A 12,315-nucleotide genomic window follows, 5' to 3' on the forward strand; every position below is an offset into this window, starting at 1 on the left:
CTCTCATCCGTATATGCCCACTTAACATTGACTCAATGTTCTACAGATATTACATTTTATCTCTACCAGCCAATGACCTTTAAATTTCAAGTGGCTTATCTTATTCGTGGGCGTCAGCGTAATTAAAGGCATTACAACCTTTCTGCCGTCTCCTTTCCTCTCCACCGCGAATATGACGTTGCACAGTGGCAGAGATAAAAAAAATTATACGTTCTGTACATTGATATGAAGCTTTCCTGAGAGACATTTCTCATAATTCCATGTCTATATGTGGTTTCAGTTGATCTTTAGAGACAAGTGACTATAAATAAGGAATTCCCTTGTTCCCAATCAGAGCACATTTGAATGTCATGGTAATCAAAAATTTATCTCTATATCGATCGTAACAAACAGTCAATATAATATACGAATATAATATTATTTAATATATATTGAAGATTTTTTGTCCCTTAACTCCTGTACGCCTGCTTATATCATACTCGGGTGTTCGAATATAACTTGAGAATATACTATATTTCATAATTCAGAATATATTAATTATATTTTTTATTTTATATATAGGTGCAGTGTAATTATGGAAGTCATTGTTTAAAATAAACAATAATATTCTGACGGACATATATTTTAGAAATTAAGAGTATGTTTTTTCCACAACACTTAACATACTACATTGGGAACATGATTATACAGACAGAATTTCGCAATAGCATATTTTTGGACATGAACAACAATACCGGTAATTTGAAAGTTATATATTTTTAAATTAATACAGTGTTATTTGCAGTGGGCTTACGTACATTCACATACATTAGGAATATAACAAATATAACACTGAATTTCTTTTTTAATGCGTGCAATTCTTTTTCTCCTTTATTGCACATATATTCTATATATACCGGTATGAAATTATATGCGTGCTCATTTGAAAGCATGTTACACAGTTGACAATGTGAACACACGCAGTTTGTAAATGACTATAACTTTATTGCTTGAATTGTCTAGATTTTGGCTTCCATGACTGATCAACAGTGCTATAATGTCGTGTTATTTTTTCACTGCTTTGTGAAAGTCGATTTGTAATACAACAGGTAATAACGAAAAACAATTAACTGTAGAAAATTACATTTTAATTTTATACATGAATATTTGATCCTATTTATTTTCTTAATTAATTGAACGTCCATTTGTCTAACTAATGTCTGTTTTTTTTTCTCCTGATTGTTGTTATTTAGTCAACTGTCCGAAGAGAGGTCTGAATCTCAGAAGTGATACCAATATGGCACCACTTATGAAGTAACTAGGTCAGGAGATAGAGTGGCCAGTTTTTTAGCACTCCGTTGCATATATCTCTGATTAGCTACATATTACACTGGACTGAGTCAATCCACATAAACCAGGATCCTTGTGCCTTACTTTCTGTCTATTTAATTATTGTTTCGGAATATGTATTATATGACTTTCTTGTGTTAAATTCTATCGTACCTGGTTTACATGTTTCGACCTATTATGGGTCATCCTCAGAACTGGTCGTTATTGGTCTTGGCGCCTCTTCTTTTGTTTCCTGTGAGGGTGTGTTTGTGTGGTGTAATGTGGCGTCAAAGAGTGTGTGTGTTCTGAAATTGAGTTGTGTGTTGAGAATTTCATTGGGGTCAATTTCAGAACACACACACTCTTTGACTCCACATTACACCACACAAACACACCCTCACAGGAAACAAAACAAGAGGCGCCAAGACCAACAATGACCAGTTTTGAGGATGACTCATTATAGGTCGAAAGATGTAAACCAGGTTTGATAGAATTTATCACAAGAAAGTCATATAATACGTATTCCGAAGTGATACAGTGTTAAAAGTAAAGTTGTGTAATCAAGATGTAAAATTATTGTTATTAAATTGTGATTGTTGTTTCTTTTGTTATAATTATTATTACGATTATTGTAAATATTAATACTTACCCTCTCTTCTTCAAAATACAATAATAACCCCTTGACATGCTACATAATACTATGTCTTGTAAATTATAAAATTAATCCGACAGTGGTGTTTTGGTTCAAATTCAGAGTCACTTCGTACCACAACAAAGTTTTCATTAAGGCAATGATTCCATTATAAGCATTTAAATTTGATTTTAAATAAACGTAATTAATTTATTAAACAATATAAGATAATGAATACATAAAATTAATTTAAATTCATATTGAAGAAATTTTATTAAATCAAAATGCACACTCTTCAAGACATCTTTTGACATAAGATAGCAGAAAATAAAAGTTTTGTACCACAGCTGCAAATTAATTTATAAACATAGATTTTTTCCGGGTATTCAGGAGACTCTTAACCCCAAAAGAAAATAACTGTGGAAGCTGGTATTTGTCGTCATTTTGGAAGCTGGTAAAACAATCGAAGGGTCCAGTTTCGTGGAAGAGACATAATTATGGCAAATAGAATTCTGTACAAAACGGTTTAAATGCGTATTTTACAACATCTATACTAATAATAAATCTGTAGCCGAAATTTTTCTGGTAATTTTCGATTTTCCAAAAATAATTGATCCTAACATATATAATCAACCACCCTGAAACCGAAAATCGCATTTTTGAAATTTTTGTTTCTATGTCTGTCTGTATGTTTGTTACCTTTTCACGCGATAATGGCTGAACCGATTTATATGAAAATTGGAATATAAATTAAGTTCGTTGTAACTTAGATTTTAGGCTATATAGCATTCAAAATACTTTATTTAAAAGGTGAGTTATAAGGGGGCCTGAATTAAATAAATCGAAATATCTCACTTATTATTGATTTTTGTGAAAAATGTTAGATAGCAAAAGTTTGTTTAAAAATGATTTCCGATAAGTTTTATTCTTTACAAAATTTTGATAGGACTGATATTTAATTAGATAAATGAGTTTTAAAATTAAAATAACGTCATTTAAGATGGTGCAATGAATTAAGAACAAATGACTTCGTCTATAAGGGGCCTTGAACAACAACAATCGAAACAGGGGCCTTGGACATCAAAAATCGAAAGCTATTAAACATAGCCTACAGAGAATGTTTCTGCATTTGTATGAAGTAATATCAGAAGCTAAATTAACAGATTTGTATAATTAATTATTATTATTTCACCATTGGAAAGTGTAGTTTCTCTAGATGGACATAATACTATAATGTTATTACAGTAACGTCTGAGTAAATCGAGGACAGGTAAGATTAAAATAGCTTCTTATGCACAGAAAATTTGATAGGCTATTTTGTACATTCGTTTTCTACATTTCTTAAAATAATATTTATGTACACTCATTTTAATCTCAGAGAATTAACGAACAACGAGAGTGTTAGTATGCAATAATAGTACGTTAGCTTAGCAATCCATTATTTTATAATTCAAATTTTAACTATGCTCAATTGAATCGTGTTAAAATACATAAAATATATATGCAATAAATGCAATGCAAAAAAAAAAATTGGGTAATGAGCGAAGCAGATTATCTTGCGCTGTTGTAAAAGTTGTTCCCTGGATCAAACGTCCTATTTTAATTATGTAATTACTTTATATTTATTTCTAACAGGTGCAGCGGAGCGCACGGGTACGGCTAGTTATGAAATAAATTTGAATATAAAACAAGCAGAATGAATCAAGTTGCCAAGGACAGCAAATGAGCCAATTAACAGTGTGGCATATAAACACACAGATTTATATATAACCAGTGAGGGAAGTGAGGCGGTATGCGACAGTACGGAATACCGTCACTGATTTATATGGTCAGAAAACATACCACTAATGAAAAATGACATACTGTCACTGGAAAAATTTGATCAGTAAAAATTTGTTCATACAGCAAAGACTACTATCTGTTTGCTTCGTAGATCTAAACCTCAGCCTTCTGGAACTGTATTCAACACGTATTAAGACCAGTAGCAGCTGGTGGTCAAAATAATGATGTGCTACAATCTCTATATCGGCCTACTGTAGAGGCCTACACTTATGTATTTATCTTAATTTGGAGTCTCGTCTAGTGATGAAATATGAAGTCCATACGACGTTCTTTCGTACTGCAGGACTTGTCATTTGGTGTTAAACCCCTCTATCTTGGACATCATACACTTTTCTATTGACAGTATTGCAAGAGCAGTGAGACAATCCTGGGACATAGCGTTCCTTATAAACGTTTTTATGCGTTTCAAGGAAGAAAAACATATTTCTGGCTCAGCAGTGGTCATTGGTGTTGTAACCAAAATATTTAACAACTTCGATACTTCACAGAATGGATCCTGTAAATTCTTGGATACTATGTATTGTGACAATTGAACAGCCATCTATATTTCGGAAGTCAGGTCTTCCGTATAGAAATCCAACTTGTATCTGGAATACTCTTTTGTTCAGTATAGTATAGCTGTTGACAGCAACTTTAATTGGTAGATGGCAGCAGCAGTCGGACACTTGAATTACCAAACACATTGTACATAGTTCCGAGTTCTTCCACAAACAAGCAATCTTTCGTTACGCTTTACTTTTGCAATCTCCAAGCTGTGTTGTGCTGAAGCTGACTACAGCACTTTCCCGCGTAAAAATAGCCAATCAGAGCAGTGATTTCAGCTTTGCACATGCGCATAACTGTCTACATTTTTCATGTGGAGCTTTGAGTAGCACAACGAATCCTCTGAGGCATCAAAGAGCGAAGAGCGAAGACTAAACATTTTATAACGCGTCATAAACATAACCACGGGAAATTGTCAAATGACAGATCAAATACTATGGTGGTATTACAAATACATTATTTGAGCCAAAATTATCATTGTGCTGTAGCACTGTAGCACATAAGGACAGGCCGCCTCTGATTTAGACACGTTTATTTTTGCTTAAATGGGTAGTAATTCAAGTATAGAAGGCTTATGGTGGCCATTGTTGCCAATTTAGTCACTGTCGTTTTTGCTGCACTTTTTATTAATAATTAATTAAGGGAAGCTGTAACATTATTTTAAATGACAACTCTCAATTAACATTGCGAAATAATGTAATAAATAACTGAAGTAACTTGTAATTATTTTATTAAGAACTTTAATGTCTTGCGTATGCTTAAAAGATTCGCTTTACTGACTGCACAAAATGATTTATTATATACATAATGTTTGTGTATGTTGTAAGGCAAGAGGTGTGCTTTTTTAAATCATGGTATGCAAGTGGAAAATCTTAGGGTAGCATATCGTTTCTGTTTTTTCCCCACTTTCCTCACTGTATATAACACGCACCTCTTTTACAATAATAATAGTAACAATAATAATAATAATAATAATAATAATAATAATCCTAGGCATAGTTTCCTCCATGTATTCGAAACAATTCTGTTCCCTACTGCATTTAATAACGTATGCTCTTCCTTTCATATTTTCATCTGTATGGATGTTTTCACGAAGAAATAATTCGATTAATGATTGCTCACACTTGAACTTCGTCCTTATTTCAAATCTACATTTAGTACAAATTTCCCGCACACATTACCTTCTCACTTGTGATTCTGCTTGCTTGCTTTTTACAATTCACTAATGACGATATATTCTTTCCAGCTGTGAACAAATTCACGCTTTTTTGGATTTCCGAAGTCAAAAACTACTTCCCCAATGCTTTCACAGGTATCTACACGAGCAACCTGTTTTAATTTCTTTTAAGTAGGTTATTTTACGACGCTTTATCAACATCTCAGGTTATTTAGCGTCTGAATAAGGTGAAGATGATAATGCTGGTGAAATGAGCCCGGGGTCCAGCACGAAAGTCACCCAGCATTCAATCATATTGGGTTCAGGGAAAACCCTGGAAAAAAGCTCAACCAGGTAACTTGCCCCGACCGGGAATCGGATCCGGGGCTACCTGGTTTTGCGGCCAGACGTGCTAACTGTCCTCTTTTAATCTAACAGATTGATGGTTGGCCTTCCCACATACAGTCAACTCCGGATATAGTGAACCTCTGCGGACTTGCATATTTCGTTCACTATATCGTAGGTTCACTAAATCCGAAGTGTTTCTGCCATAATCATAAATGACAATAATGAATGAAATTGTCAACAAGAAAATAATATACTATACAGTAATATAAACATTTCATTTTTGTGGAATGGATTATACTGTATACTGTTACTCACAGTTGATTTACTTAAACTATGCTTTCGATCCGCGTCTGCTTGTCAAAGACCACATTAAATTTCACTTATAATATTCGCCTTATCTTCCAAAGAAAACACTTTACGCTTCGACATTTTCATACAGTACATTCACTGTTAGGAAACTAGAAACAAACTAATCAGATAGAAATGACAAACGCTGTTATGGTGTGACTGCGTACTCAGCCTTGGAATTTCCAGAGCCACTTAATGGATGCCGGGACGGGGTTGATGGAGTTTGAAAGCAATCGGAATCTTATTTTCATTTATGCTCTGTAATAAAAGAAGGCAATTTCATTTCCCGTTGTTTCAATGCTATCCGTCATAATGTAAATGTTTCTGAGAACAAAAGGCAACACTTTGAGGGTGGAGAATTAGAAATAACAATACAGCACTGTGCCTGAGAACAAAATAATAACCTTCGACGGTGGAATGAGACAAGGTCTTTACGTTTGTTATGAAACAATTGTTGTGACATCAAATTTTAAGGTTCACTATAATCGAAGCGACAGTTCACAAGAAACGAAAATATTAACGTACTTTTTAAAGTATGCGGGTCGGGACCAACGATTTAGGTTCACTATAGCCGAATGTTCACCATTACCGACTACATATATCACTATGGAATGGATTGTCGCGTGTGTACTTGTCCATGTCCTTTCAAATTTCTCGATTTCGAAAATTTATTTTCATACGTATCGCAGCTGAATGACTTCTTTCCTATGTTGTACACCTTTATGCACTTTCTGATGGATATATAACGAAAATGTCTTTCCACATATAACATATCTGAATTCCTTCTCCACTGAGTGTACGAGTGCATGCTTTTTAAACTACCAGATTTCAAAACTTCTTTTCACTTATATCACAAATGAATGCCTTCACTCTGTGCGTACAAGTGCATGATTTTTTCAGATTACCATAATCCAAAGATTTTATCGACCTGGTTGGCAAGTTGGTATAGCGCTGGCCTTCTATGCCCAAGGTTGCGGGTTCGATCCCAGGCCAGGTCGATGGCATTTAAGTGTGCTTAAATGCGACAGGCTCATGTCAGTAGATTTACTGGCATGTAAAAGAACTCCTGCGGGACAAAATTCCGGCACATCCGGCGACGCTGATAGAACCTCTGCAGTTGGGAGCGTCGTTAAATAAAACATAACATTTTTTTTCCAAAGATTTCTTTCCACATATATATATATATATATCACAACTGAATGCTTTCACCTCTGTGTGTAAAAGAACATGATTGTTTACACTACGACATTCAGAAAATTTCCTTCCTTATTTATCACAAATGAATGGCTTCTACTCCATATGTTCGGTTATTTCAATTACCATAATGAGATAATTTCCTTCCACAAACATCAAAACTGAAAGACTTCTCCTCTGTGTGTACCAGTGCATGATTTTTTAGATTACCAAATTCTGAACATTTCTTTCCACATATCACATCCGAATGCCTTGTCCCAGGTGTGTATCAGAGTATGCCTATTTATAATCTTTTCGTTGTAAGAATAATCCTACAGTAAACAATGACACGTGACTGAAGATGAGGTTTGATTGGCCACAATTTGTTGCCAGAGATTCTCAGTAAGTGATCTCGCTCATTCCTGTACATTATGTTCCATGTTAAACATTTCCCGTTTCTCGTCAGAGTAGACCTAACCTCACTACAATGCATTCGTTATAATTTATTAATTGGAACTTACTATATACATCCAATATTATTTGTTTCCCTACGGTTTTGAGACAGTTTCCACTCTTATATTTAGTAAACACACATAATTTGAGTATGCAGAAGCCATACTATCACGTGTATACGAGAACGAGAACAAGAACAAGTGGCGCCAGCATAATACAAGAACAGACTACCTTGGTATTACTCTTAGTATTCATCCGCTTCCAACGTAAATAAGAAAATATAAAAATAGCTTTTCTTTTACATTGCGTTTTACATGAAGTTACATGTTTCGCCATAATGAATAACTACAATTCAATTTTTATTTTCAAATAATGCAAGGTTATGATTTCCAAATACGGAACTATATTTTCCTGCATTGTGTGAATGTTTCGACTAGGAGTCAATCGCGAGTATGAGCGCCACGTGCTTGTGTTTCCATTACGATTTTTCTTACATTGAAAAGAGTATAAACTAAAATATTCCGAAAATTTCATTGCGCATATAACACAACTGAATGCCTTCTCATCCGTGAGCACGAGTGCATGGTATTTCAGATTAAAAGATAGCCAAATTTCTTTAAACATATATCGCAACAGCATGCCTTCTCTCCTATGTGTAAAAATGTATGCTTTTTTAGACTAGAAGAGACCGAAAATTTTACATATATCACAAATGACTGCCTTCTCCCATTTGTGTAGGAGGGCATTTTTTTTTTACTACAAGAATCGGGAAATTTGTGTTCATATATATCACAACTGAATGCTTTCACCCCTGTGTACGAGAGGAGTTTTTTTTTAATTAGAATTGGAATTTGTTTCATATATATAGCAATTGAATGGCTTCTACCCTGTGTATACGAGTGCATGGATTTTATTAAAGTACAAAACTGCGAAAAATTCTTTCCACATATATCACAACTGAATGCCTTCTCCACTATATCTACGAGAGCGTGGTTTTTGAGATAACCAGACAACGAAAATTATCTTGCACGTATTGCACAACTGACGGTCTCTGTCAGATGAGTTTCCAATTCACTGTTGACTAAAGCAAGGAGATGCACTATCACCTTTACTTTTTAACTTTGCTCTAGAGTATGCCATTAGGAAAGTCCAGGATAGCAGAGAGGGTTTGGAATTGAAGGGATTACATCAGCTGCTTGTCTATGCAGATGACGTGAATATGTTAGGAGAAAATCCACAAACGATTAGGGATAACACGGGAATTTTACTGGAAGTAAAGAGATAGGTTTGGAAGTAAATCCCGAAAAGACAAAGTATATGATTATGTCTCGTGACGAGAATATTATACGAAATGGAAATACAAAATTTGGAAATTTATCCTTTGAAGAGGTGGAAAAATTGAAATACCTGGGAGCAACAATAACAAATATAGATGAGACTCGGGATAAATTAAACACTGAAAAAATATGGGAAATGCCTGTTATTATTCGGTTAAGAAGCTTTTATCATCCAGCGTGCTGTCAAAAAATCTGAAAGTCAGAATTTATAAAACAGTTATATCATTGGTTGTTCTTTATGGTTGTGAAACTTGGACTATCACTTTGAGAGAGGAACATACGTTAAGGGTACTTGAGAATAAGGTGCTTAGGAATATATTTGGGGCTAAGAGCGATGAAGATACAGGAGAATGGAGAAAGTTACACAACACAGAAACTGCATGCATTGTAATCGTCACATGACATAATTAGGAACATTAAATCCAGACATTTGAGATGGGCAGGGCATGTAGCACGTAATGGTCAAATCCAGAAATGCATATAGAGTGTTAGTTGGGCGGCGGGAGGGAAAAAGACCTTTGGGGAGGCCGAGACGTAGATGGGAAGATAATATTAAAACGGATTTGAGGGAAGTGGAAGATAATACTAGGGTCTGGATTAATCTTGCTTAGGATAGGGACCAATGGCGGGCTTATGTGAGGGCGGCAATGAACCTCCGGGTTCGTTAAAAGCAAGTAAGTATAACACAACTGAACGATTTCTCGGTTGCGTGTAAGAGTGTGTGTTGTTTAAGACTATCAAACTTCGAAAATTTCTTTCCGGAAAAACACAACTGAAAGACTTAGCCCCTGTGTACGAGAGAATGACTTTTTAGATTACCAGATAGAGCAAATTTCTTTCCACATATATCACAACTGAATGGCTTCTCCCCAGTGTGTACGAGTACGTGTCTTTTCAGAGTATCAGATCGCGGAAATTTTTTTTGACATATATTGCAACTAAATGGCTTCTCCCCTGTGTGTACGACAGTATGCATTTTAAGAGTACCAAATTGCGTAAATTTCTTTCCACATATATCACAACTGAACGGCTTCTCCCCCGTGTGTACCAGGGAATGTATTTTAAGACTACGAGGGTTTGAAAATGCCTTTCCACATGTATCACAACTGCATGCCATTTCTCCCGTATGTATGAGTACATGGTTTTTTAAAGTGGCAGACTGGGAAAATTTCTTTCCACATATATCACAAGTGAAAGACTTCTTCCCAGTGTGCACGAGTGCGTGCAGTTTAAGAGTACCGGAGCGTGAAAATTTCTTTCCACATCTATCACAAGTGAATGCCTTCTCCCTTGTGTGTACCAGTGCGTGGTTATAAAGAGTACTGCAGTGTGTAAATTTCTTTCCACATATATCACAACTGAATGGCTTCTCCCCTGTGTGAACAAGTACGTGCTTGTTAAGACTACCAGATTCTGAAAATTTCTTTCCACATGTAACACAACTGAATGGCTTCTCGCCCGTGTGTACGAGTGCATGCTTTTTAAGGCTACCAGCATGCGAATATTTTTTTCCACATATACTACAACTGAATGCCTTCTCGTCTGTATGAATATGATCATGATTTTTCTGATCAGTAGGCTGCCCTATGTGTATACGAGCGTGTATTTTGAGATCATCTAACTGTAAACAAACTTTGCCACAAACATCGCAAACGAACCGTTTCTTGTGTGAATGTAGAACAACATGGTTTTCGAGATTTGCAGAGTCGGAAAACCACTTTCCACAAACATCACATTTGAATGTCTTCTCACCAGTCTCCAGGTACTCATCTTCTGTAATACTGTCGCAGGAAGCTGACAGTCCAATGCTGTGAAGAAAATGTGGTCTTAGTTCAAGGAATAAAGACTAAACCAGGATAAATCACCAAAAACAAAACTAGATCCAGCTGTATATTATACTTGAAAATTAGTTAGTAATGCAAAAAGAACCTTCATTTCAGTGACAAGAGCAGCATTAACAAAGAAGACATACATTACAAAGTGAGGATTCTATATGATTTAGCTAATAAATCTCTGAAGTAATATGTTTTTTTTTTTGTGATAAGTTATGAACTGACGAAAGGATGGCGAAGTATTATGGCAGCCACACACTGAAAATGTATATGAGGGGAAAACCAGTAAAATTTGGGCACAAATTCTGGATGCTATGTAGTTATGATGGTTAACCTTTTCATATTTTGCCATATCAGGGAAAAAGGATAACGATAGCGAAGGACGGTGTTTTACACATACGAATTTTAATTATTTTACAAGATACAGTAATGGAGGAAAAACATGTTGAATATTTCCCAACTTTAATGCTGTAAGCTATACCTAATTCCTTAACGAAGCAATAAAAGAAAGCTCACCATACTCACCTACCAGTCAGAATCTCATTCTCCTCTGCTGTGACTTCCTCTTTAAGCTCGACAGTTACTGTGTTCAGGTCACATGACTCTTCCTAAAATATAAAGATGAAAACAGGGCAGAAAAATGACGCACCTGTACACTTGCAGTGAATCTATTTTCATGCCATGTGTTTACTTTCAAATCCAACTGAGTCCAAGTAGAAATTTCAATAAGGCAAGACAACGGAGTCACGAGAAAGTCAAAATTTGTTCCAAATTTTACAACCTGACGTGGAATGACGCAAATACAAAAATGTATATGTCTGATCAATCCCCATGAGATTGAGGTACGTAAGTTGCAGTACTGTTGGGTAAGGGTACTTGCAAATTTTGCGAGAATAATAATTATCTCCGTTATTGAAATAAATAACAGCGCATACATGATGAGCCGAGCTCGATGCGTCAGTCATCCGGCTACTACGTCACCTCGCCCGACAGAGTGCACTCAAACAGCATATCATAGATAGCGCTACTGATCCTTTCATTTTCATACCTAAATTTTCCTATTGGCCGGTTGGTTTTGTCAGACAAAAGAGAGAGGGAAGGCGAGGTTACTTGGTTACGCTCAGATATATTTGAGTTTACTCAGGAATCAACGCGCGTACCGACAACTTTACTCAGAAGCTGGGACTCGTACAGACTACTACACTCCGGAAGCAGGGCTCGAATTGTAAAGTACACTTTGCGACTTAAGTTGATGTGTAAGATTGTTCGAGAATTGTGCATTATATTTCACTTAGAGATCTACGGATTACATTAAACCTTGTTTTGAATATATTTGCGATTCAG

At 35.5% G+C, this 12,315-nt stretch overlaps 1 protein-coding gene across 4 annotated transcripts in view; it reads right to left on the reverse strand.

Moving 5' to 3' along the window:
- LOC138691562 (gastrula zinc finger protein XlCGF57.1-like) overlaps window positions 1-12,315 on the reverse strand; it is a 449,766-nt gene that overhangs the window by 384,347 nt on the left and 53,104 nt on the right. For 2 of the 4 annotated variants that reach the window (XM_069813637.1, XM_069813636.1), the window contains exons 4-5: window positions 11,497-11,579; window positions 7,329-10,947 (exon numbers count right to left, since the gene is read on the reverse strand). The exons of 1 other annotated variant lie outside the window; for it this stretch is intronic. In XM_069813637.1, coding sequence (XP_069669738.1) covers window positions 9,921-10,947; window positions 11,497-11,579 — 1,110 coding nt within the window. In that variant the 3' untranslated portion in view covers window positions 7,329-9,920. Of the gene's footprint in view, window positions 1-7,328; window positions 10,948-11,496; window positions 11,580-12,315 lie in introns of those variants that run through there. One more of the 4 variants, XM_069813635.1, reaches the window with a different exon arrangement.

Source organism: Periplaneta americana, chromosome 16 (assembly GCF_040183065.1).
Source record: "Periplaneta americana isolate PAMFEO1 chromosome 16, P.americana_PAMFEO1_priV1, whole genome shotgun sequence".
Classification (NCBI taxonomy): domain Eukaryota; kingdom Metazoa; phylum Arthropoda; class Insecta; order Blattodea; family Blattidae; genus Periplaneta; species Periplaneta americana.